General features: G+C 53.0%; 1 protein-coding gene across 3 annotated transcripts in view; it reads left to right on the forward strand.

Moving 5' to 3' along the window:
- The window catches only part of TDRD12 (tudor domain containing 12), a 3,486,095-nt gene that overhangs the window by 3,118,174 nt on the left and 341,368 nt on the right, over nt 1–26,553 (forward strand). For all 3 annotated transcript variants that reach the window (XM_085639447.1, XM_085639446.1, XM_085639448.1), the window contains exon 33: nt 20,751–20,802. In XM_085639447.1, coding sequence (XP_085495573.1) covers nt 20,751–20,764 — 14 coding nt within the window. In that variant the 3' untranslated portion in view covers nt 20,765–20,802. The remainder of the gene's footprint in view (nt 1–20,750; nt 20,803–26,553) is intronic.

The raw sequence follows: 26,553 nt of genomic DNA on the forward strand, positions 1-26,553 counted from the left end.
TCTGTACACCCCAGCATAGTGCGCAGCGACATTAGCTCCGGTGGTTCTCAAGGGAAACTGGGATACAGTGTTTTCATGGCCAATTTTAGTCAATGGTATACAAACTTTTGCATCAGGTTACCCGGACGACCTTTGGTGATTGTTTCTAGTGATAGGAACTCCCCCGATGGGAAGACATCCCCCATATTGTGAAGTCCTGCCTCCTGTAATATTGCTAGCGTCTCCTCCTCCTTCCCCTCCTGGGGTGTCGGCGGATCCCTCGCCCTGCGCGGGGCCCTCCGCAGCGCTGCTGGTGGCCCCGGCGCCGACTGGGTCGGATCCAGGCTTGGAGGATGTGGTGCTGTTGGGGTGCGGCTCATCTGGGGCACCTCCTTCAGGCCACGGCGTCTCTGCCTCGCTGCAAACTCGCGCAGGGGTCCCTGTGGTGTCGCGGGAGGTTACCGGGGCTCGGGTCGCATCCCCGAGCCGCTCTCGGTCCCTTGGCAGGGTGGTCCTGTCTAAGGCCGAGGTGTGGCCGCTACGGCGCCGGCAGCTGCTGGACCGTGCGGAGCCACAGGGGTTGGTGGACTATCCTCGTCCTGCTCCGGGTCGAGGCCGAGGGCAAGCCCCTCGTCCCTCTCCGAGCCCCTCTCGTACCTCCTCACAGGCGGCTGCCTCGTTGGAGGGCGAGTCGTAGGTTGTATCGTCCCTTTCACCGCCACAGGGGTTGCCGGGCGACTTTCGCCTCCTTCTGGGCCGCGGCCGGGGGAGGGCTTCAGGCCCCACGCAGGTGGTTGCCTCGGCGGGAGTCGGGCTGGCGCTGTCCCAACGCCGCTCTGGGGCCAGTGCGGCTCCAGTTTTACTCCGGTCCCCGCTCCGGTGCGGGGTGACTTGGAGGTCCCTTGCCCGGTGACGCCGGTGTCCTGCCTCAAGCAGCAGACTCTACGGCTCCGCGCAGGGTTCGTACCGCGGATTTGTCTTAGGACGCTCCTTCTCTGAAGGCAGGCTGCATATTGCTATCGTCCTCCCCGGAGTCTGATCGTCCGTGTGGTGTCCTTTTCACCGGCGTCGAAGGGCGGCTCCCCACCCTTCCTGAGGCAGAGGTGTTCGTCGGAAGAGCGGCAGGTCCCTCATTCTTCGGCTCCTCCTGACTTCCAGGTCTGGCCCTTGCCTCGGGGACGGCTGCCTTAGTTTGCAGCAGTCGCCCACGGAGGAGCTGCTTTCTTCCCCGCGGAGCCCTACGGATGCAGGTGCGACCTTCGCTCACGCGGTGTCCACAGCTGTGGGCATCCTACGCATGGGTGACCCGGTGGCTCACTTTCCGGCGGACCATCTGTTGGAGATCCTCCTCCAGGGCTCTGATGGGAGGGAAATCTTGCTTCCCTTCGAAAGTTCACTCCTTTCTGCCTTGACGGGGGCTTGGAGGCGTCCTGCCTCCGGGGACCCGGTGCCTCTGCATCGGCACCTTCCGACACCGCGTGACCCGGCATGCCTGTCCATTCACCCCTCAGCTGCTTTTACCTCCCTGCCACCCCTGTTGGCTCCGCCGTCCAGAGAGACCCACTGGCTGGACACTTGGGGACGCAACATTTTCGCCTCGGCCAGCGCGGCCCTGCGGGCCCTTAACACCTTGTGTGTGCTGGCTCGGGCCTCCTCCTGTGGGACTCGGCTGAGTCTCTGGGGTCTGCAGCGTCCCAGGAGTCTGCGCACGTGGATTTGCGGCATCATGCCTTGGATGGCCGGGAGCTTGCGGCATTTATTCTCCGCTCTGCTCTGGACGTCTCTGAGGTGCTGGGCCGGGCCATGGCTTCCTCAGTCGCTCTCCGTTGCCATGCTTGGCTTCGGGACTGCGTCATCCACGAAAATATTCGGGAGAGGCTCATTGATTTCCCATTTGATGGCAGTCTGTTGTTCCATGCCCCGGCCGACTCCGCCGTCCAGAGGCTCTTGGCAGGGCTCAGTCCTCCTCTTCCGCCTTGTCCTCCTCCTCCGTCCCCTCCTCAGTGACTTCTGAGTTAGGGTTGCTTCTGGGCCTTCTTAGGCCGGCTGTTATGGTTGTGGAGTATGTTTTTCTGGCCGTTTACGCCCTTCCTTGGGACTTTGGCATTGTTGGCTGCTGGACGGCCCTTTTCTTGTTGTGTGTAAGTTCTGCAGGAGTTGTTGCGCAGATTTGGCCCTGAGATTGGGCCTTCTGCTTTGCTTGGGCTGCTGTCAAGCCTGCAGTGGGGGTGCTTTTTTCCCCCGTGGTTCTTTTGTTTCTTCCTCTGCTGCGGAAGTTCTTCCAAAGAGGGTTCCCATATCATGGGACTTCACGTCCCCTATGTGGGGTTATGGTGGCTGTCATATGGCTTGCGCTCTGCTGGAGGTTTCTGGTCGCCTTCGGGTACCTGTACTCCATGGTGCTTACTTAGGTTGATTTGCTTCATGAGGTAGTGTGCGTGGCCGCTCGTGGTGGTGGCCCCGGCCTCTCCTCCTCTCCCTGCTCCCGTTCTGCGGTCTGGGGTGTCCCTGTGTTCTCCCTTGCCAGGCGGCGCCTACTTGGCCTTGCTGGGGCCTCGGGCTGTTCTGCTTGCTTCTGGCCTTGACTGCCGGCATTGTTCTGGCTGGCAGGCTGCTCTCCATCTGGAGTGGGCTCACCTTCTTCTCCCTAGTTTCCTTGGGCTCTCTAGGCTTCTTCTCCTTCCGTCTTACTGTCTTGGCATTCGGCGAAAGCTATGTTGCCTTGTGGGGGAATGGGGTGCTTAGGCCTCTCAGCCCTTGCCCTTGGTTCCTCTGCTGTGAGTGTACGAGCCTCTTCAGCCTTCTTTTCCTCCTACATCCCCATGGGGTCGGTGGGGTTCTACTTGTGGGGGCTCCCTTGGCCTGGCAGGGGCGAGGTTCTACCTGGTCCACAGATCTGGTCCCCTGTGGGGCCCTCTGTTCTGCATTGGCTAGTGCGGTCCTTTCGCAGGCCCTCCTTCCCAGGGGGTATTGCTAGGGTATCTATACTACGTGAAGGAATCTGCAGCTAGTAGTCTCTATCAGATGTGCGAGTTACTTACCTTTGGTAACGATGTATCTGGTAGTGACGATTCTAGCCGCAGATTCCTTCACGGCCCGCCCTTCCTCCCCTATTCTGCGAGGACCCTTGGGTTGGTCTTCGGTACTCGCCTCCGGGTGGGGGGCTGTGTCTCCTGTGAGTGCCTTCCTTGTTCTTGACGGATGGCTCCGTCTGGGGGCGGTTCATTCCTCCCTTGGTTCTTTGGAGGATGGGGTTTCAGTGCGCCGGTGCCCTGCTGCTCTGGCTATTCCAGGTTTGGGGGGGGGATTGCTTCTATCCTTGTCCTCCCTCCCCTCCCTTCCTTCCATTGCTATCCTCTAGTTTGAGGGTCCTCTGGCCATGTCTTGCCCTTATCCTTATGGGTGGTTGTCCTCTAGGTTGGGGTGGCTTGGAAATTTGTTGTCCCTGTCTGTCTTGGGACTGGTCCCATTCCTTGCTCAGGATGGGGGGTGGGTTGTCTACGTGTGCCATGACTTTTACGTATGCTCTTGCCTCCGGGGCACGGGGATGGGAGGTTGTCTGTGCTGGCAGGGTGGCTGTGCAGGTTCCTGCTGCTTCTTTCTTCTTTCCCTGCCCTTGGGTTCTGCGTTGTTTGCACTACTCTGGTGGTGTTGGTTCTTCACCATTTCTTTCCAATTTTTTCTGCTCTTCGCACACTGTTCCCATGCTGCCACAGTTTTTTATCTGGTGATTCTGTGTTGTGGTGCGGAAAAGTTCTCCGAAGAAAACTGATGTGGGCGCGCCAGTGTGGGTCTTATGTGACCTCGCTGACGTCACGTACGCGGATGACGCCTGGACGGAGTCGCGTGATGTCGCCCCGGCGCGCAGGGATGCTGTGGCAAAAAGTTTCCTGATCCAGTCTCATGACTGGGGATAATTCTATGTGAAGGAATCTGCGGCTAGAATAGTCTCTACCAGATACATCGTTACCGAAGGTAAGTAACTCGTACATTTATGTTATATGTGTGCCTCTACAGTTACCCTGCCATATGACATATCTTCCCTGATCATCAGAATCTAATCTGTGTGAGTAGTAACGAAAGTAACACCTTTCTGTACTAGTATGAGCACACCTCTGGAGTAGGTGGAGTAAGAGGACACGTTTTTGTCGTGTGCCCAATGCAATCCTATGTTTGCCGCCACTCCGACCATGAGATGTGTCTCCTGGTTTATTCGGTACCTGTCAAGATACGCAAAGACCGTCTGACATTTTTTAGGGTTATTTAGGCCTCGCACATTCCATGTGATTAACTTCAGTGCGTGTAGTTGGTTATATACTGGAGTGCATTGGATACTTTGTCTAAGTATGTCAGCAGTGCATTTGTGAGCATTACCCAACAGGGAAGGTGTCTCGATAGGACTATGTAAGCGATCGGCGACTGGAGATTAAGAAACATAAGACGTATAACCCTGTCACTCCAGCGAAGTAACAGAGCCATACCCAGCAACAAGAAACCAATTCCCCTGAAACAGTAACCACCCTCTTGGACACAGAGGGGTACAATGGAACCAACACATACAAGCACAGTTGGGGTCTACCCTGGTTGGGGGACGTCGGAACTCTTTTACCCTTCCGAAACCGAAGGGGGCTGGGGAGAAACCTTTGTGACCTCATGCATCTCGGCATTAACAGTAGGCGTCTCTTGCGCCTTAGTGGTCTGCACCCACCCCATGTGCCCCGCACACCGGCCGAAGCAGTCATGCTGCAGCATTTTTAACTTAGACCATAAAATAATCATTTATAATGTTTTGCACTTATCTGTCCATACAAAGCGATATCAACTTTATTCATCCTGAGAGTAACAAGTGTCAGCGTTTTCGACGTCACTCGCATGAGGCGACCTTGCTTGCTTGGCCTTCTTGATGTAGTCCATGGCAGCTTTGGGGTTGTTGAACTTTAAGGGGCGGTTGTTCTTTTCCACTATGAGCCGTGCTGGGTACAGCATGGCGTATTTCAACCCTAGCTCTTGGAATTTCTTTTTGGCTGGGCCAAATTCACGCCTTGCCGCTTGCACTGCCACTGTGAAGTCTGGGTAGAAAGATATGCTGTTCCCTTCAAATTGGATGGTGCCTTTCTCTCAGGATAAGCGTATTATGGTGTCCCTGTCCCTATAGTTTAAGAGTTTCTCTATTATGGTACGTGGCGGAGTTTCAGGAGGGGGTCTCGCTTGCAGAGACCTTTGCGCCCGTTCTACCACAAACACCGCCGAGAGATCTTCGCTGCCAAATATGCGCCGTATCATTTCCTCCACTTAAAGTTCCATGCAGCCAGTGTTCGTGGATTCCGGGACACCTAGTATGCGTAAGTTGTTATGGCCTGATTGCGCCTCCAAATCTTCATCTTCATGATGGCCAGTACTTAGTCCATATTTAGCTGTTTGCTGCTCATTTTTTGCACCGCATCCTCTGTGGTTGAGATTCGTGTTTCCGCCTCAGTGAGCCTGCCATTGTGCTTCTCCAGCTTAGACGCCATTTTATCCATGCTCGCATTTAGGGCATCGATTTTCCCATCAGTAGACACAAGACTTTGCTGCATGGCTTGCAGAGTGGTCTCCAATGAGCTGTTCATCTGCAATGGCGGGTCTTGCTCCGAATCTGAATGGGCATGCTGAGTCGTTTTACATACTATTTTGGATTCAAAGGTGAAGCGCGATTGTTACCTGTCTGTCTTCCCCATGTCTTGGCTGGGCATATGACAATGAAGCTGTGTGTCTATGGTGCCAGTCGCACTACTGTGAATCTGGTAGTGTGATTTAGGACCTCTAGCACCCCAGCCTGCCCACACTTGAAAATGGCATCGGAATTGTCCCACCGTCTCAGTGGGCCTGGTGCTGTTCTACTTCATGTGCAGCCGCGCTACCTCACCTTCAAGGATCACAGCAGTCCGGTCTTAAGCAATCAGCCCCGGGCCTCAGGAAGAGCCGGCGCAGGCAACCTCAGCACATTACCGTCTCGCAGGCTGGCAGGATCGCACCTGCGCCGAGTTCACCCTGGCAAATTGCAGGGCCCAGCCACGCAACCTCAGCGTTTTTGGTAGTTTGCGGCAGCGAACTCTCACCTCCCAGCCACCAATCTGTCTGGTCACCCGTCCAGGTAAGTGGTATTATGGGGATCCGTGCAACTCTAACAGCTCTGTCCCAGGGCTATGCTCCCAGAGTCGCCTCATGGATCCCTGTGTGAGTCCGCCATTTTCTGAGTCACCGCACACCAGCGTGGATTTTGCCGTTCCTCAGAGTTTCTCACCGCTTTCCTCCAGGTGAGTAGGCACAGGGTTGGTTTGCCTTCCTATGCATGTCTTTTAAGCCCTTGATGGCTATGAGAGGCACATATTATTGCTGGATTGATCTCCCCTGCCGGCAGAGCTACGCTAGAGCGCGGCCATCTTGCCGTGGGCGAAAACAGCACCCCCTCCTTTCAGCATGGTTGCCCCCACTTTTTTGCCTGGTGTCAGAGTGTTTTTAACTTAATTTGCTGGGATTCTGCCAATCAGGACAACATCTGTGCTTTCTCCCCTAAACTGGTTGGAGAGCCACCCCACCTGTGGATGCTGCAGGAACCAGCTTACCTGCACCAGGGAAGCTGGGTACATAGGGGTGAAGTGACATTGGAACTTGCCGTAGACGACAATGGAAGACTTTGGAGAAAAAAAGGCCTCTGGAGAAGTTCGTGAAGATGGCCAGGGGAATCCAAGGGTGTATTATTGAAGAGGAGAACCTGGAAGCAGAGGGGACAGAGTCTATGCTACTCTGAGACGACCAGGAGGCACAGAAGCACAATGCCCACCCTTAGCAGGGAGCTCAGGAAAGTTGACAATGACCTTGTTGCTGGAGCCGTGGGGACCATGCGATGCTGAGGAAGATCAGGAGCCTTGCACGAGCTGTCCCATTTCGTCTAGTTGGTTGGTGTCTGGCAGGAGCACCAACAGGCGTTGGTAACCGCAACTGGCATAGAAGACAAGATGCAATCGTTGGGACCAGCAAGGTCCAAGGGGCTTACAAAGTGCAGGAGAGTCAGAGCAGGCCCCCGAGCAAGCAGGGGAGCCCACCAAAGCATAAGACAACCCTCGAGAGGATCCACAGTCTGAAGCCACAGGTGTCGCAAGAGGACCTCAGGCAGCTCACCAAAGATGGAGTCCCATATGCAAGGGATGCAATGAGTATGCTAATCTCTGAGGGATGTGGTTCTAGAGCCTGGAGCTTTTTGTAGCCTGAAGTTCTCTGGAGTGCTGAGCAAACAAATCTTGGCAACAGCAAGTTGACACAGTACACAGCGGTGTGGTCCCAGCAGCTCCAACGAGGGATACTGTCCTCCAAATTGCAGGGAAGACTGGTCAGGCCCCTGAAGGGCCACAGAACCACCACCTGTGTTGCTGTGCCTCGGGAAGTCCGTAGGACGACAGGAGCAGCAGACTGGTCAGCTTTGTTGCGGTGCCTTCAGATGCAGGGGAGTGATGCCAATCCAAGGGAGATTTCTTCGGATATCCTTGATGTCTTCTGAAGAACCTGAGCAGAGCATAGACACTGAAAACTTGAAAAACAGCGAGATCAGGAACAGTAGGAGTCTTAATTGATGCAGTCGTGGTTCCAGTCGAAGTCCAAGTGTCCAGACGATCGAAGAGTGTCTCAGTTTCAGAGGTGAGTATTGTTCCATGACAAATCTGAAAATCCACCCACAGGGGAGTCCTTATATACCCAAGGAAAAGAGTTGGAACGTCTCGGGGTGGGTGGGGGAGCTATCAGGGGGGTTCCCTCAGAGGAAGGCCTGAACAGATGGGAGGATACACCTCTGTCCCTTGTCCAGTTTTGCGCTAGAGCGGGAACCAAGGATTCCTGAACTGGCTCAAACTGGAGTATGCAAGAAGGGCACCAAATGTGCCCTTCAATGCAGTCTGGTGGTGATGAAAAGTGCCCCCGTCCCATCCTAATACACTGAGTCCTGTCTGGGAGGTGGTCACACCTCCCTGTTTCAGGAAACCTCTTGTCCTGCCTTTTCCTGCTCGAGCTCAGCTCAGCAGCAGGAGAACAGAATTGTGTCTGTGGTCGGCAGCAGCACTAGCCTTGCTGAAAGACACTGAAGGGCTGTTACCGGGAGAACAGGGGGCTCCTCTAAGGGCCCTCCAGTACATGGGATCATACCGCCAACAGGAGAATCGGTTTTGGGGTTAGATTCCTGCATGTTTGTGAGAAGTTGGCCTGGCATATGCTGGTCACTAGTTATAGTGGCCACCTTGCACCATTCCATTTCGACTCTTATGGTAGATAGGTTTAAGACAACCTTTTAAAGAAAGCTATCCTAGTGGTAGCTGTGGAGAGCAGCCTTCAGGCTAAGTCTCAGAGGAATGCAAAGCAGCTTGTTTTACCTTATAATCTCTTGAATTACCAAATGAAAAGGCACCACACAGGAATATATATCAAATATATATGTATTTATTACTAGACACACTCTACTAATCTCTTTGAGATTAGAAGCCAGCTATACATTCAAATGTCAACGGTTCACAATAAGTTAAGCACAAATATGGCTGGAGCCCTAAAAAAATGGTATAAGAATGTCGACTTGCAGAATGACAAGGCCTAGGGCCTGGGGAATCGCTGGGGCTTCACTACTGCAGTGTTAGCAGGTAAGTAACAGGCCCACGGGAGACGCGTGCAGTGTGTGAACACAGCCGTGGGTTCCCTATTGATTATAATGGTGCAAGTCGTGGTTGGATTTTTAAAGTTCTGGGGTACTTCGAGGAAGTCTACAAGCAAGCCACTTACAAGGTAAGTACTTCGAGGGCCAACACACACTAGGGCACCGGAGTGCACAAGTTGCCTCACCCAGGGAAGCCGGGTGCATAGGTGTCTTTTGGTGTCTGGTCGCGTTGCGGTTTTCTATGGAGACCAAAGAAGACTTGCAGCTTGCGTCGACTGAAGAAGTGTCCAGTGGAATCCAAGGGTGGATTCAAGATGGAGTCGACGTGAAAATTGAAGGGACAATGTCAAAGTCACTTGCCAGTGACCGGTGGCCAGGAAGATGGCTGACCACGGATGTCGGGTGATTTCAGGTCGTCGATGGTCTTTTGACTCTTCGCTCACGAGGTCCAGGAGAGTTTGACGATGACCAGCAGCTGGATTCGGAGTGTCCCACAACGTCTGCGGCTGATGGCGGTGTCGGCAACCGGATTGGAGCCAACAAGCCGTAGCAACTGCAAGTCTCGTGTAGACTGAAGAAAGTCGATGGTGCAGACCAGCAAGGTCTGAGGGACTCACCCAGCGAGGGTGAGTGAGGGCAGGCCTGGAGCAACCAGGGGAGCCCTTTTAGTCGATAAGAAAGTCTTCGGGTGACACACAAGCCAACTGGCAAGGGATCGCGAAGGCGCCTCTTCAGGAAATGCTTCACAGGAGCCCACGGTCACTCGGGACGGGGTAGGCCTCTGATTTTCTCTGCAAAACCTGCTGGAGGCTTGGGCCACGAATGGTCCAATGCACAAGTCCGTAGGACGTCGTGAAGGGTTTGCACTCGACAATAGTGCACGGTCCCCGGGTATTGCTGTTCCTCGTCACTCGTGGGGTCCACTCGCCACAGCTCTGCTGGGGACTCACAATGGCCGTCGAGAAGTTAGGAAATCCACTTCCTGGGCAGCAGGGACTTTGAACTCCGGCGGGAGCGGGAAAGTTTGCAACCGTTGATTAAGGTTCTTGGTGCCTGCCAAGCAGGGGAGTCACTCCTTAACTCCAAGGGAGATTCTTCTGTCTTCCAAAGGTAGTGGAACGTCGAAGGGCCAGGATTCTTCTTTGTAGAGCGTCGTCCAGGGTTATCTGATTTGCAATGGCAAAGCTTGCTATCTTATAGTGAAGATAGGACAGGAATAGCTCTATGACCACTCCTTCAGGGGGGTCAGGGGAGGGGGTGGTTACACCCACTTACCTTTTTCCAGATTCGCGCCAGAGCAGGGACAGGTAGCCCCTGAACTGGTTTGAGCTGGCATATGCACAGAGGAGTCTACTGCTCCCCCAGTGCAGGACTTCAAAGCACTCTAGGAGTGCACCCACCCAGCCCCAATACACTAAATCCTGTCTGAAAGGTGGTGACACCTCCCTGTGACAGGATGCCTTTTGTTGGGCTTCCTCCACTGCGAGTTTGTCAGCAGCAGGAGGGCAGCCCAGTGTCTGTGCTGGTGGCATCCATGTTGTGATGCTAGGGCTCTATAGGATTTCTATCATTTTACATGTCGTCCCCTCTAGAAGGGTGGGATCATGCTCTCACATCATGGACTGATGTGGGGGTATGATTCCAAGTTGTTTGACACCTAACACGACATGTTTTGATGCAGTCATTCCAAAGTTAGCATTTTAATGCACTTAAGAGTATATGGTTTAACCGCATCCACAAACAGCCATAGAGAATAGACTCTGGTAGCTGCAGAGGGGCCCTGCTCAGGCAGAGGCACCCCCTCACATTGTAGACCAAGCACCCTGCCCTCAGGATTGATAGGGCCTGCCATAGGGGTGGCTGATAGGTTTATATATATACAACCTCAACATCATCTCCTACGCCGACGACACCCAGCTGATCCTCTCCCTCACCAGAGACCCCGACACCGCCAGAACCAGCCTCCACGAAGGGATGAAAGACGTCGCCGAGTGGATGAAGAACAGCCGCTTGAAACTGAACTCAGACAAGACGGAAGTCCTCATCCTTGGACCATCACCCTCCGCCTGGGACGACTCCTGGTGGCCCCCAGCCCTGGGCACCGCCCCCAAGCCGACAGACCACGCACGCAACCTGGGCTTCATCCTGGACTCCTCCCTCTCGATGACCAGACAAGTCAACGCCGTCTCCTCCTCATGCTTTCACACCCTCCGCATGCTCCGCAAGATCTTCCGATGGATCCCGATCGAAACCAGGAAGACGGTCACCCAGGCCCTCGTCACCAGCCGGCTGGACTACGGAAACACCCTCTACGCCGGAACCACAGCCAAGCTACAGAAAAGACTACAACGCATCCAGAACGCCTCCGCCCGACTCATCCTGGACATCCCTCGACGCAGCCACATCTCCGGCCACCTGAGGAACCTGCACTGGCTCCCCGTCAACAAGAGGATCACGTTCAGGCTCCTCACCCACGCACACAAGTCTCTCCACAACCTGGGCCCCAAGTACCTCAACGACCGCCTGACCTTCCACACGCCCACCCGCCAGCTACGGTCCGCTAGCCTCGCCCTTGCCGCCGTACCACGCATCCGAAGAGCCACCGCCGGAGGCAGATCCTTCTCCTACCTGGCGGCCAAGACATGGAACTCCCTCCCCATCCACCTTCGGCTGACCCAGGACCACCTCGCCTTCAGGAGACAACTCAAGACCTGGCTGTTCGAGCAGTAGCGGCCCCCTTCCCCCAAGCGCCTTGAGACCCTTCCGGGTGAGTAGCGCGCTATACAAGTGTTATGATTGATTGATTGATATGTGTGTGTGTATGGTGAGATATAGAAACCTATATCTCAGTGAGGAGTGCTAACACTACCTCAAACAGGCTGCAGTAGCAGGCCTGTGGTGTCAGATTGTGAATGCTTCCCAGGGGTGGCATAATACATGCTGCAGCCCCTGGTAGGCCTGTGGAGTACCAATGCCCTAGGTACCCAAGGTACCATATACTAGGGGCTCATAAGGTACCACAGTATCCAATCACTAGTGCATCCAATATGCACACCAATCATTTAAGGGAGTAAGCAGATAGGCTGGGGTCCTGGATAGCAGGATCCCAGCCGGACTAGTCAAAAACCATTCAAACACCAGGAAAAAAGTGGGGGCAACCATATAGTCAGATTCCACCTTCCTACAATGTTTGATTCCAAACATGACCATGACGCAGCCGTTATATAGTTAGACTTCTTGTAATGACTGATATCCACTGTATATCTTAAAATGGCTACGGCTACTGCACTTGCAAAGCCTGGAGAATCGACTGCAGGGTTTGTAGGTGTGTCCTACTCATCTAGGGACACCCTCACACTTATAACCGAGCACCCTGCCATCAGGACTGAAGGGCCTTTCATAGAGGTGACATAGGTATCTGAAAGAAACACGTTAGTTAGATTCCTCACCTTAGAATATCCCCAGGCGTCAGGCTGGATCCGGAAAGATTTTTGTAGCAATACCCCTTGCGTGTTGCTAGGCGTCGTCTGCGGCTCCGCGTCCGTCGTTGGCGTCGTGCGCCGGAATGACGTCGTTGGAGTACTTAGACGCCGCCCTCGCACGCTGACGTCAGTTCTTCTTTTTTCCGCGCCAGTAAGCGCCGATCCGGGAAGAGCTTACCCCTAGTAATTTTTTGACTAACTTTTTTGACTCTTTTTGGTCTTATCGACTTGACTCTGGTGCCGGTAGGATGCCTGGTTTTAAAGCCTGTGACGCCTGTCATCGCCTGATGTCGGTGACGGATCACTATCGCCGTTGCCTTTATTGCCTGGGGGCCGACCATGACGCGGAGTCGTGCCTCGATTGCCAGGCCTTGACATCGAAAGCTAGGCGCGAGCGGTCCCGTAAGCTTCTAGAGCTTCGGCACTCGGTTCCGCGCTGCTCTCGGTCCCGGTCCAGGAGGAGGTCCAAGGACCGATCGCGGAGCCGCAGTCATCGTCATCGCTCGTCGGGGTCTTCGGGTAAGTCGAAGCACTCCAAGAAGTCCAAGAGACGACATCGCTCTTCAGACTCCCCTCGCCGGTCGCGCGACTCGGCCGAGGGTCAGGATGGTCCCACCGCAGGAGCCGCGTCCGTCCCCATACCCGCCAGTCCCTGGGACTGACGCGACTCCGGCGGAGGTCAGTGCCTTCCTCTCGGCCATGAGGGGCTGGCTCCGCCGTCGACGCCTGTAGGCGCGCCTTCGGGCCCCGCAGGTTCGACTGGGCGACCTCGCGTGCTGGCCTCCGCCGGCGCCGACACCGGTTCCACCTCCGACGCCGTCCCCAGACGACGTCGTTCCCCAGTTTAGCCCCGGTCCTGGCCCGACGCCAGCACGGCGACGCCCGGCGACGCTGACGGCGCCAATTGGTGAACGCTTCATCTACTGCCCGGCTCCGATCGTTCCTCCGGTTTATCGGGAATCGAATGACGAGGGCGACTGGGAGGGGTCTGATGACCCTATGGCCGCTCAGGCCCAACTTTCTCAGGACTGGGCAGAGGAATTGGGGGATGCCAGCGGTCTGGATACCTCCCCAGACGCTGGTTTCATCTCTTCTCCGACTGTGGCCTCGGAGGAGGGTGCAGCCTTCTCAGTGGTGCTGCGCAAGGCGGCCGAAGCCCTTGGGCTCGATTGAGGTCCTTCAACCGACAGCAAGCTCCACTGAGCCTCTGCTGCAGTTTAATGAGGCCCTCATTGACGTTCTGCAGGGCACTTGGTCCAAGCCCTCCACAGTCCCTCCTATGGACCGGAACGTTGCCCGGCGCCACCGCCCTGCTCCGGGCGACCCCAGTTTCCTCTCCCAACACCCCACCCCGAGAGTCTGGTTATCCAGGCCTCAACCTCCCAATCCTCCTTCCCGTCCGCTCCTCCGGATCAGGAATCCAAGAGGTTGGAACAGTTTGGCAAGAAACTGTTCTCGTCCCTGAGTTTGGGACTGCGGTCTTTAAATACCGCTTGCCTTTTGGACCGTTATTCCCACTCTCTGTGGGATACGGTGGAGGACGTGCTGCCCTTGTGCCGGTGGAGGCCCGGACACGACTCACTCAAGCACTTGCTGACGGTCGAGATGCAGCACGGCATGCCATATGGTGTGGACTTGACACCACGGACTCGCTGGGTCGGGCGATTTCCACCACGGTGGCGCTTCGGCGTCACGCCTGGCTGAGGTCCACGTCATTTTCGGGGGAATGTCCAGAGTTCCCTCATGGACATGCCCTTTGATGGCACTCGCCTTTTTGGTGAGAAGGCGGACAGTGCGCTGGCTCGGTTCAAGGACTCCCGGGCCACGGCCAAGTCCTTGGGTCTTTCGGCCCCACGGCCGCAAACTTCTGCCTTTCGTCCCTTTCGTGGCCAAGGAAGGGGCGCCTCCTCACGTCCGCCCAGCCACCGGCAGCAGAAACAACCTGCACGCGGTCGCGGACGTGGATTCCGCCGAGGCGGTACTGGAGGTCAACGTGCCGGTCAGTCCACATCCACCCGGGCAGCATCCGCCTCAAAGCCCTCCTAGTCCGAGCTTTCAGGCCCATTCCATGCCAGTGGGCGGCAGAGTTCGCCATCACCTGCTCCACTGGCGCTCCAGCACGTCGGACAGGTGGGTGCTGCAAATCGTCCGAAGGGGCTACTCCCTCCCCTTCGAGACGACCCCTCCAGCCATGCTACAGCTGAACCACCGTATGTCGGGGGATCATTTGCATCTTCTACGAGAGGAAGTTTCGGCCCTCTTGGCCAAAGAGGCCGTCGAGCGTGTTCCTGGTCCAGAAGTAGGTCGTGGTTGTTATTCCCACTACTTTCTGGTTCCCAAGAAGGGCAAAGGGGGCCTACACCCGATCTTGGACCTCAGGAGCGTCAACGCCTTCCTCCGGAAGGACCGGTTCAAGATGCTCACTTTAGCTCAGGTTCTGGCTGCCCTAGACCCTGAAGACTGGATGGTAGCGTTGGACTTGCAGCACGCTTATTTCCACATCTCCGTCCTGCCGGCCCACCAGCATTACCTGTGGTTCACGGTGGGTCAGGAGCACTTTCAGTTCACCGTGCTCCCCTTCGGCCTCACCAGTGCCCCTCGGTGTTCACAAAAGTGATGGCGGTGGTCGCAGCTCATATGCTCAGATCAGGGGTTCTAGTCTTCCCCTATCTCGACGACTGGCTGTTGAAGGCAGGCTAGCCCCAGCAAGTCATCTCCCACCTCCAGATTACGGCCAACCTCCTGCATTCGCTGGGGTTTTCCATCAACGTGCCGAAGTCGCACCTGAGTCCCTCCCAGAAGCTCCTTTGCATTGGAGCGGTTCTCGATTCGGCGCAGTTCCGGGTCTATCCGCCGGAACAGCGGGTCCGGGACATTCAGGCCCTGATTTCCATCTTCCGGCCTTTGTCCTGGGTTTCGGTCAGGTTGGTGCTGCGGCTTCTGGGGCTGATGGCCTCCTGCATCCTGTTGGTACCTCACGCCAGGTGGCGGATGCGGGCCCTGCAGTGGGACCTGAAGTTTCAGTGGGCCCAGCATCGAGGCAACCTGTCCGACCATGTCCTGATCTCGGAGGGCACTGCGAACCAGCTGCATTGGTGGCTCACGAATCGCGATTGGGTCAGCGGCAGATCCCTCTCCCTACCCCAACCGGAGCATGTCGTAGTGACGGATGCATCCCTCCTGGGATGGGGGGGCCATATGGGAGAGGGGGAGATCAGAGGACTCTGGTCTCCGGCGGTGACTCGGCTCCATATCAACCTATTGGTGCTGAGGGCGATCTGACTTGCACTGAAAGCCTTCCTTCCCTCGTCCGGGGAAGTGTCGTGCAGGTGTTCACGGACAACACCACCGCCATGTGGTATTGCAACAAACAGGGCGGGGTGTGGTCGTGGACCCTTTGTCAGGAGGCTCTGCGCCTCTGGACATGGCTGGAACATCAGGGCATCACCCTGGTGGTTCAACATCTGGCGGGCTCTCTGAACGCCAGAGCAGATGAACTCAGCCGCCGGTGCATGATGGATCACGAATGGCGTCTGAACTCTGACGTGGCGTAAGGTCTCTTTCTGCAGTGGGGAGAGCCTTGGTTAGATCTATTCGCCACCGAAGAGAACACGCAATGTCAGCAGTTCTGCGCGTTAGAATTTCCAAGGCGGCACTCGCTCAGAGACGCTTTTCGTCGCGAGTGGAGTTGCGGTCTGTTGTACGCCTTTCCGCCTATACCACTTCTGCCCAGAGTGCTGAAGAAGATCAGGCGCGACCGGGCCCAAGTCATCCTTGTGGCTCCGGATTGGGCACGAAGGTACTGGTATCCCAAGCTACTCAGTATGTCAACCGATCCCCCGATACGACTGCCTCTTCAGGAGGACCTTCTGTCGCAGCAGCAGGGGACGGTCCTCCACCCAAACCTGTCCAGCCTCCACCTCCATGCGTGGCGATTGAGCAGCGGCAGTTGATGCCATTTGACTTGCCTCCTGAAGTCTGTGATGTCATTCTGGCAGCCAGGCGTCCCTCCACTAAAACGGTATACGCCTGCAGGTGGAACAAATTTGTGGCATGGTGCACTGCAAAGGCTGTGGATCCCCTTTCCACTCCTCTTTCTGAAGTTTTCCTCTTTCTTCTTTTCCTGGCCCAGCAGGGCTCTGCTCTGGGCACCCTCAAGGGATATCTTTCAGCTGTTTCTGCCTTCTTACGGCTTCCTGATCAGCCCTCTCTTTTCAAGTCCCCTGTTGTTGCTAGATTCTTTAAAGGCATTACTCACATGTTTCCTCCTGTCCCTTTCGTAATGCCTCAGTGGGACTTGAACCTGGTGTTAACCTATCTGATGTGCGCTCCTTTCGAGCCACTTCATAATTTTCCTCTTCGTCTTCTGACTCTGAAGACTGCTTTCCTGGTTGCCATCACCTCTGCCAGAAGAGTGAGTGAGCTCCAGGCTCTTTCTTCTAAATCTCCTTTTCTCTCTGTCCATCCGGACAAGGTTGTTCTCAGGACTCATCCTTCCTTTCTCCCTAAGGTGGTTACTGCCTTTCACTTTGGCCAGTCTTTTACATTGCCCACCTTCTTTCCGCATCCCTCGAAAGCGGAAGAGAGGCTCCACCGTCTGGACCCAAAACGTGCGCTCTCCTTCTATCTGGACCGCACAGAACAGTTCCGGGTGGACGACCAACTCTTGCGCTAAGAAGGGGCGGGCAGTGCACAAGCAGACCATCTCTCGGTGGGTCATTTTGTGCATTAAGGTCTCTTATTCCTTGGCTAAGAAGGAACCTCCTGTGGGGCTGAGGGCCCATTCCACTCGAGCCACAGCGGCTACTACTGCCCTGGGACGGGGAGTCCCTCTGCAGGACATTTGTCAGGCAGCTACGTGGGCCTCGCTGCACACGTTTGCTAAGCATTACTGCCTGGACAGGCAAGTCCTGAGAGATGGCTTCTTTGGCCGTTCCGTTCTCCAGGACTTCCTGGTGTTATCTTGGTTCGCAGACCCACCACCGGGGTTAGTATTGCTGGGGTATCCATTCTAAGGTAAGGAATCTAACTAACGTGTTTCTTTCAGATGAACAAGTTACTTACCTTCGGTAACGATATATCTGTAAGAAACATTATTTAGTTAGATTCCTTACCGCCCTACCCATCCTCCCTGTGAGAAGTTGGCCTGGTATATGATGTCACTAGTTCTAGTGTACACCCTGTATCAGTCCAAACAACCCTTATGGTGATTGGTTGTAAAGTCAACCTTATAGACCAGCTATCCTAGTGGTAGCATGGACAAGAGCAGTCTTAGGCTAAATTCTGTATGGCATGTGAAGCCAGCTGTTATACCATTACAATCCCTTGAATACCAAATGAAAGGACACCACACCAGATATATATAAAATTAGAAAGTATTTATTCTAACATATACCCTCAGCACTCTTTATGAGTTCGGAGGTCTAAGCACAACAATTTCTTAAGTAGCATACGTTAAGTTACACAGGAAAAATACAGTTAGGCCCAGGGGCCATGCAAACCATATACTAAAAGTGGTATAAGTACCACGTCACGAACAGGGAGTAGGCCTAGGGCCTAGGGAATCGCTGGGGCTACACTACCCTACTAATAGTTAGGAAGTGGGAGGCCCACGTGAAGCTTGTGCAGTGTGAAAACACACATGCGGGTTACATTAAAGTCAATGGGAATGTAGCAATTAGAATTAGGAAGAATAGGGACACTTCCGAAGTAACTAGGAGGAAGCAACTAGAGACTTTGACACTTGGATAGTCAATATCCACTGGAGCACCGGAGTACTCGCGTTACCTCACCCACAGGAGACGGGTGCATAGGTGTGAAGATTTGTCTAGTGTTGTCGCTGGATTCTATGGATGCCTGAAGAACAGATGCTGGCAGGCGGCCAGGAGGAAGATGTCTGGTGGATCCAAGGATGGATCTTGAAGGAAGAACACCTGCAAGCAGAGGGGAAAAAGTCTGGGTCACTAGCCAGTGACCGTGTGGAACCAGGAAGGAACCAGGCGATGTCGTGCAGAACACAGGTGATGTCTTGAAGCTTGTCTCTGCAGCTGCGTGGACCAGGAGGCGTCGAGGACGACCAGAACCAGGGTACGAGCTGTCCCACGAAGGATCTTGCTGATGGCGGAGTCGACGTCCCGATTGGAGTCAACAAGCCTTGGCAAAGGCAACCCACGCAGAATGGGAAATTCGCTTCAGGTGCAGACCATGAAGGTCTGAGGTGCTTCTCGTTCACAGGGAAGCAAGGGCCAGTCTGGAGGAGCCAAACCAGCGGTGGAAAGTCAAGGGTTCGTCGTCACTGAGGCTACTAGCCAACGGGCAAGCAACCGGATAGACGCGTCGAGCAGGAAAATGCAGAAGGGCCCCACGCAGAACTCGTGGAGTGTGGAGGGCTGATCTTCGGTGCAGATGGTGCTCGGGGTTGGGGCTTCTCAATCCCCAGAGCACAACATCGAGGATGCCTCAGAAGCTGCGCTGGAAGCTACTCGCCAATTTTCCCAGGTAGCCGGTCCCACGTCCCACGTCTCTCGTCGCCTCCACGGATCTCAGCTTGGATGTGGATCAGGGTCCGAGAAATCTGGAGGTCAAGGCGCTGGTCGGGCTCTGCAGTCGGTTCCTCGTAGAACTTGGGCTAAGCAAACAGCAGGTCGCTTGTTGGTGCCTGTTTGCACAGGGTGGCCACTCCTTGGCCACAAGGGAGATTCTTCAGTCTTCTTGTCGAAGGTCCAGAGTTTCGTGTCTAGTTTCAATTTAGGATAATCCAAAGTCCTAGGGACTCAGCTCCCACTCTTATACTAATCTGGGGGGCTGGGTTACCTGCTAGGTCCCTCCTATGGGTGGGACCAGGGAGGGGGGTGGTTACACCCTCTTCCCTTTGTCCAGTTTCGCGCCAGGACTGGGGCTGGAGTGCCCCAGCACTGGTTTGAACCGGACTATGCATGGGACGCCTTGTGTGCCCCAGGCAGTGTCTCGTTTCTTTCATCCCTCCCTGCCCCAATACACTAAGCCCTGTCTAGGTTGGTGCTAGCACCTCCCAAGGCAGGAAACCTATTGTCCAAGCCTCCCTCGCTGGAAGGACTCCCAGCAGCAGGAGGTCAGACTTGTGTCTGTGGCAGCAGCATCCATTTTGTGACGCTGGGGCTCTGGTTAACTTTAACCGGGTAGTAGGTCTTCAACATGTCTTCTCCCTCTAGAAGGGAGGAATACTATCCTCCTCGCCAGAAATGGTGTGGGGGTAGTATTCCAAAGTGTTAGACACCTTACACTACATGTTTCGATAAAGCCAAACCATAGTTACCATAACCGCGAGGATTATAAGGCACTTTAAGAGTATATGGTAGGCGATATCATAGAACAGCTATAAGGACATGGTTCCGAAAGCTGCAGACAGGCTCAGCTCATGCTAGAGCACCATCTCACATGTCACCAAGCACTCTGCCTTCAGGATTGTTAAGGCCTGCCATAGGAGTGACTGAAAGGTTACCCATGTGTCTATATATAGGGTAGGTATAGGAATACTATACCTAAGCAAGGGGTGATTACACGACCTTGCCCCAGCTGAGTGATCAGCCAGTTGTGTCATGATGGGAGGCCAGCCAGGGGTGGCATAATACATGCTGCAGCCCCTGGTAGGCCTAGGGTACACCCATGCCCTGGGTACCTAAGGTACACTGTACAGGGCCCTATAGGGTGATCCTTACCAATTGGGTTATGTACCTAAAGTACATAGTATGCATTTAGAGAGAGAACAGTTGTGCTGTGGGTCTGATTAGCAGGCCCACAGCCACATCTAAGTCGAAAACCAGTGAAGCAAAAGCAAAAAGTGGGGGTGACCATAGGAAGCAGACCCTACTTTCCTACACTCCCCGTTCTGCGAACTGATATCTAGGGTTAAGGTCATGCCTTTCAGGGCCCTAGATTCATGGCACCAGTGTCAGTTTCTTGCATGTCTCTGCGTTCCTGGTGCGGAAAGCTATGTACAAAAACTGACGTCAGAGCGCGAGGGCGGCGTCTAAGTACTCCGACAATGTCATCCCGGCGACCACGACGTCGGACGCAGAGCCGCAGACGACACCTAGCGACGCGCAAGGGAAAATCTTTCCAGATCCAGCCTGACGCCTGGGGATATTCTAAGGTAAGATATCTAACTAACTAATGTTTCTTACAGATATATTGTTACCGAAGGTAAGTAACTTGTTCAACAAGAGATGTAAAAGACCCAATAAACAGATTTAAACAAAAAAAAAAAAAAAACTTGATCTGTAGGGATGACAGCTAAGGTACAGAGGTGCTGTCAGCCAGGGTTTCTTATGAAAGGGTGTGTTTTTTCAAATGTTTGTTTACAAGCCAACTGTGAATTAAGGGAATGTAAACGTCATTCAGTATCCCATTTCTGTGTATATGTTTGTGAATGTGTGAGGGCATGCTATAAATCAGCTATCCATGTTCCAAATCTCACTACTTTCCAGGGCAATAAAATACTTAAGCGGTTTGGGTACTTTTCTTGTCATGAATAAGAAAATGCTCATTAGTATGTAAATGTTATGGATTGAAAGATTAATGTTGGCATATTTATAGGGTTGACTAGGGTGTTCCTAACCGTTTCCATTTTTTGGTAGATGGCGCTTTTTGAATTGTGAATACATGGAAGCTCACCTGCAACATGGCGGGGTACGTCAAATCTTTTCTCTTTTTATGATTGTTCATCAGGGCTCACCGGAGATGCTAGCAATTACTTTAACAGTGTGTATTTCTCATATTCACTTACCCACCAAAGCGGAATAATTGTGATCATTACTGACCACAAACATCCCAGTCCTCTCATAAGCTGGTAGACCCATTAATGCACTTCTGAGGCCTGCTTGTCAAAGCGACTTTTTGCTGGTGGGTCTTTCCAGGAGAGATTTGTTCCTGAAGTGCAACGATTTTATTTGGTTTAGGAATAGTTTCATCAGTCGTATCCAATGTAATTTTTGAAGACCTAAAAAATGTACAAATATTTGCTTTTTCAGTTTAGTTTTTTTCATTTGGAAACTTTTTCACTTTTGGGTCACATCGCAGCCATCTTAGAATTGGATCCTTTCTCATTATTAATTTTGTTGATTTGTAATAGCACCCAATGATTATTCATAATTGCATTTTTCTATTTTATTCAATATAGAGTTATACATTTCATTTGTGTGATGTTCAGAATTTCGATGTTGTGCTTGCGCTGCAAATGTATCCAAATGCATTTGTAAACTGTGTAAAACGGTGATGCGATGATCCCTGATGTAATGACATACAGCTCTTATGAAAAGATAAAAGCCTGCTTATAAGCATTGAAGGATGTTCTGCCTTTCGCCGTTCTTGAAGAGTTGTGTTGTAATAGCACACTCCAGGTGGTTAGCTTTATAAGAGAGTGCAAAATTAGAGTAACAGCGGGAAATAAGCTGGCTTTCTATAGTAAGACGGCATTTCATGGGTAGTCCAAGCCCACTCAGTGTTTTGTGAACATTTATTCGGATACCTGATAGTGGGGCTGATGGTGGTAACTGAGGCTTTCAGGTATTTTTTGGGGGTAAAGATTTAGGTGAATCAATGAGCTGCAACTGCTGGCTATCGAAGATTGAAAATTAGAATCTGAAAAAAGTTCACCTGGTTAAAAGTGGCCCTGTCAGTTAGACTTGAAGGGTCTAGGCCAATTGTGATTAGGGAGATTATACAATATTTGCATTGCTATCCGCTCGAATCTTGCTAATCTTAGACAGGAAAGTGGCAGTTTTTCAAAGAGAGCTGACTGAGGGGTGAAATAGCCGTGTAAACAACTCTTGAACAGTTTTTTTGGTACATTACGGAAGGAAAACATAGCTTTGAGTAGTACCTTTTTATTTGTGATGGCTGTTTCCCGAAATTGCTTTTTGTAGGCTCTGGTGAATGTTTGATCATGCGACTAACATTAGGCCTGCTCAGATTAACTTGTTTTGGCCGTTTCTCTCATTGGATCCTTGGTGAACCATGCAATTGATTTATCATGCTGTATAAAGAATTGGAATTGATTTATATTGTAGTTTTGTTTACATAGCCTTTCATATCCTCGACAAGGAGGTGAAGTGCATTAATCAATCAATTAGGATTTATAAAGCATGGCTAATCACGCAATAGGGTATCTAGACCCTTGCAGGTCCTGGACGCTCATTTGAACAGCCAGGTTTTGAGGGCCAGTCGGTATTTCTGAAGTAAGTTGATGGTCCGGAGTTGCGTGGGAAGCTGTTCCAGGTCTTTGCTGTGATTTGGTAGGAGGAGTGTCCTCCACTTCTGCTTTGGTAGATGCCTGGAGTATGGGCAAGTGAAAGGGAGGGAGAGCGTACTCTTCTCGACGGTTGGTGGGAGTTCAGGCGATGGTTGATGTAGGCGAGTACTTGGTTGTTTAGGGCCCTGTGTGCGTGGGTTAGCAGCCTACAATTAGCATCTCTTCTGTACGGGGAGCTAGTGGATTTGCCTGAGGTGTTGTGTGAAGTGGGTTCGTTGGGAAAGGCCAAAGATGAGTGTGGCCGCGGCGTTGTGTATGGTCTGAAGTCTCTTTAGGAGGTGTGCGGCGATTCCTACTCAGAGGGCATTGCCGCAGTCCAGTCGGCTGGTGAGCATGGCATGTTTCACTGTACATCTCGTGTGTAGGGGTAGCCACGTGAAGGTCTTACTTACCATGCTTGGAGAGAGGAAGCAGGCAGAGGAGACAGCGTTGATCTGTGATTTAATACATGACCTTTTAGCATTCACCGTTGGTAACACCTGTGTATCACAGCGCCAGGATGCCCGTTGGGTTACAGTGCGCTTTATAAGTGTGCATACAGTACAATGGTAAGCTTGTTGTCAGTGATGATTCCAAGGTTTTTGGCGTTTTTGGAGGGAGAGGGTGGGGGTCCTAGGTCTGAGTGGCCACCAGGAATCATTCCATGTATTGCTGCTGTTGCCGAAGATCAGTACTTTTGTCTTGTCTGTGTTCAGCTGTGAAACATGGTTGTGGTGGTGGTGGGATTGTCTTGAATGAGAAGATGAGCTGGGTGTCATCTGCGTAGGAAATTATGTGGAGACCGTGGGATCTGATGATGATGGCCAGCAGGGTCTTATATGGGTTGAAGAGCATGGCGCCAAGGGATGAGCCCCGAAGGACACCACAGGTGATCTCCTTGGGTTCGGAGGTGGGAAGTGGATACCCTGGGTTCGTCCAGTGAGGAAGGAGGTGATCTATCTGAGCACATCCCTTTGAATGCCTATGTGGTGAAGTCTTTCACTCAGTGTGTGGTGGGATACGGTGCTCCAGGCTGCCGAGAGGTTGTGGAGGATCAGAGCAGCTTTTTCTTCTGGTCATGATGGTTTGGATGTCATTGGTGGCTGCGAGCAGGGGGGTTTTGGTGCTGTGATTGCTGTGGAAGCCGAATTGGGAGGCATCAAATAGCTAGTTCTACTCCAGGTCTATCATGAGTTGCATCTTGATGTTTTTTTCCAGTACCTTTTTTGAGAAGGGGGGCAGGAAGATTGGCTGTTAGTTTTGACTTTGCTGGGGTCTGTGTTTTTTTGAGTAGTGGTCTGACATCGGCGTGTTTCCAGGCGTCGGGGAAAGTTGTGGTGGTGATAGATGTTGAGCAGCATGGTGAGTTCCTGGCTGATCCTTTGGTGTCCGAGGTTGAAGATGTGGTGCGGGCATGGGCCTATGGGAGCTTCCATGTGGATGGATTTCATGGTGGTGGTGGTGTCTTGGATAGAGAGGAGGTGCCCGCTGGTCAGTCTGTGGGTCGTGTCTGTTGCGGTGGTGGTGTATCTGTTGAGGAAGTTTGTAGATGTGGGTTGGGGTTCAAAGTTTCTTTATGGTTTTAATCTTGTTGTGAAAGAAGTCGGCGAGGTTGTCACACAGCTCCTCTGAGGGTGGGATGTTTTCGCTGGCAGCCGGGTTGGAGATTTCCTTAACGATGTTGAAAAGTTCCTTGGTGTTGTTGGTGCTGGTTGTGATGCGTGCGGCTGGGACTGTCTTCTTTGTTGTCCTTAGCAGGAAGTGATAGAGGTTGAGGGAGGTCTTAAAGGCTGCCCTGTTGCATGTGTCCTTGCTGGCGCACCATCTCCTCTCCAGCTGTTTGCTGTCTCGTTTTGCTTTTCTGAGTTCTTGGGTGTACCAATTGGCCTTTGTGGAGGATTATCTCTGGATGTTGCTCTTGATGGGGATGAGATGCTGTTGGCGCCATTGGTGATCCAGGTGTTTAAGTTTTTCACTCCCTGCTTGAGGTTGACAGTAGTAGTTTTTGAGGTGTTGAGGACTTCCGTCCAGATGGTCTCTGAGATTTTGTTCCACTTCCGGTCGGTGGCGCTGGTTGTCTTGGAGGTGGTGGTGCAGTAGCTGGAGATGCTGAAGTGGACAATGGAGTGGTCAGTCCATGTGATTTCAGTGATGGCTGTATATGACACGTTTGCTGGAGGTGAAAATGGGGTCCAGCATTTTTCCTGCGGTGTGTTGGGTCCTGGACTGTCTGGGTCAATCTGAGGCTGCTCATACTGTCGAGGAGATGTGTGATGGTATTGTCGGTAGAGTGGTTGATGTGGAAATTTAGGTCTCAGAAGATGTCCTTGGAGTCTAAGGCTAGGGGTGCAATGACGTCTGCAATGGTGTTACAGAAGCTGGAGGGCGAGCCAGGGGGTGCCTCGGATTGCTGTTTTGTCATCCGTGTGGAGCTTGAAGTTGAGATGTTCCATGGAGGTGGTGGTGGTGTCGGTGGAGGTGGTGCACTGTATGGTCTCTGTGGATGATGGCTGTTTCTTCTCCCGGCTTGTTTGTGTGGTGCTGGTGAGTGATTAGGTCTCGCCTGCGAACGCAGCGCGAAGCGCTGCTTTCGGCGAGATCTATTGTTGCTGACTTGCCTCGGAAGTGGGACAGGAGATGTGCACGCGCAGGCTTTTGGCGGATTTGAGTTGGTGTACGCGCTTACAGCCACGCGGCGTGCACATCTCCTGTCCCCCTTCCCTCGCAAGCCAGCAAGCAGTTTCACTTTCGTCCTCACCAGCCTCATGTAATTGTTTAGGTCTCGCTCTCGCTGTGAACGCGCTTGCGCGTTGAGTGCCTGCTGAGTTAATTATAGGTCCGCAGCGTGGGGCGCCTGTCGGCATGCTGTGATAATGACCTTTGGTTTTTTAAAGCACGAAGGCTGTGTTTGCACTTTTTTTTTTTTAAATAGGCGGACACGTGCAGAGAGACCACGACTGATAGAAGAACTTCCGGCAGCAAGGGGGACCAATAGTTAATTTCCCGTGATTTCGAAGATACCAAGTTTTGCCAAAGCGCAATAACTATGCGTCAAAATAAACTATTTTATGCACATCGCGTTACAGTTTTCAACCCGATAACTAAACAGTTGACAGGCTTATCTACCACCGCTTATCGCTGCTTAAAATCATCCCCCAGGGGCACAAAGAAAACAATATCCTGCGGAATACTGGGGGGGAGGCAGGGCTGACCCTGCTCCCTGAGGGCACAGTCCACAATGCCGCAGATCACAGGCAGTTATGGGGGAGGGACAAATGGTTGTAAGAAGGCTGAGGGACAATATGGCACGAAAAACGTTTGAGTTCCTACCCATACCAGGCGCACCCAACCCTCCCTCCCCAAGATGCCGCGGTACTCACAGGGATCTCTGCCATGGCCAGCATCATCTCTTCCATCAACTCTTCTTCCTCCATAGCTGCTCCCACGGGTGCAGGCGCTCACACGCCCCGGCAGCAGGGATTCCGTGGGCGGGGCTTGAGGCGGGGAGGAGCGGCCACACGCCGGGACTCACGCGATTCTTGTGATGTGGCGGTTGGGGTCCAAGCGGCTGGAACGGTAGACAACGCGCACCCTCCCTACAATCCGCCACTTGCTGGGATGGGGGCGGAACCGCTGTACACTCACCCCCGGCCCGAGCGGTTGAAATCCCTGCCCGCAGTGCCGGATCCGCGGGAAAGCAGAGGGGGTCTACTGCATCACAGCCAAACCAACTGCACAGTTTGCTGGCACAGGGAGGAGGTAGCCCAACTAATGCCCACGTAGAGCAACAGCATCGACGGGCTGGTAGACGGTTGGTGACCGGGGCTAGTTTCAAAGTAGCTCCTGATGTGCACCTTTTAAGATTATTTTAATGGCAGGTCTATTGTCGAAGTGTGCCCAGGGTTTTACGTGGGGTGCGTCCTTCCGCTTCTCAGACCTAGCAGTAATTAACAAGCATTTGCCATGCAATAGGTCTCGCATTGACGCGAGTTTGGGCTATTGACATTGTAAATAACAATGCCTTTTCTTTTCGTTTTCTTTTTCAAAACAAAAATAAAAGGCACTGTTATTTAAAATGCCAATAGCTCAAACTCGCGTCAATGCGAGACCTATTGCATTGCAAATGCTTGTTTTATATCTGTTGGGGATCG

Source organism: Triturus cristatus, chromosome 12 (assembly GCF_964204655.1).
Source record: "Triturus cristatus chromosome 12, aTriCri1.1, whole genome shotgun sequence".
Classification (NCBI taxonomy): Eukaryota; Metazoa; Chordata; class Amphibia; order Caudata; family Salamandridae; genus Triturus; species Triturus cristatus.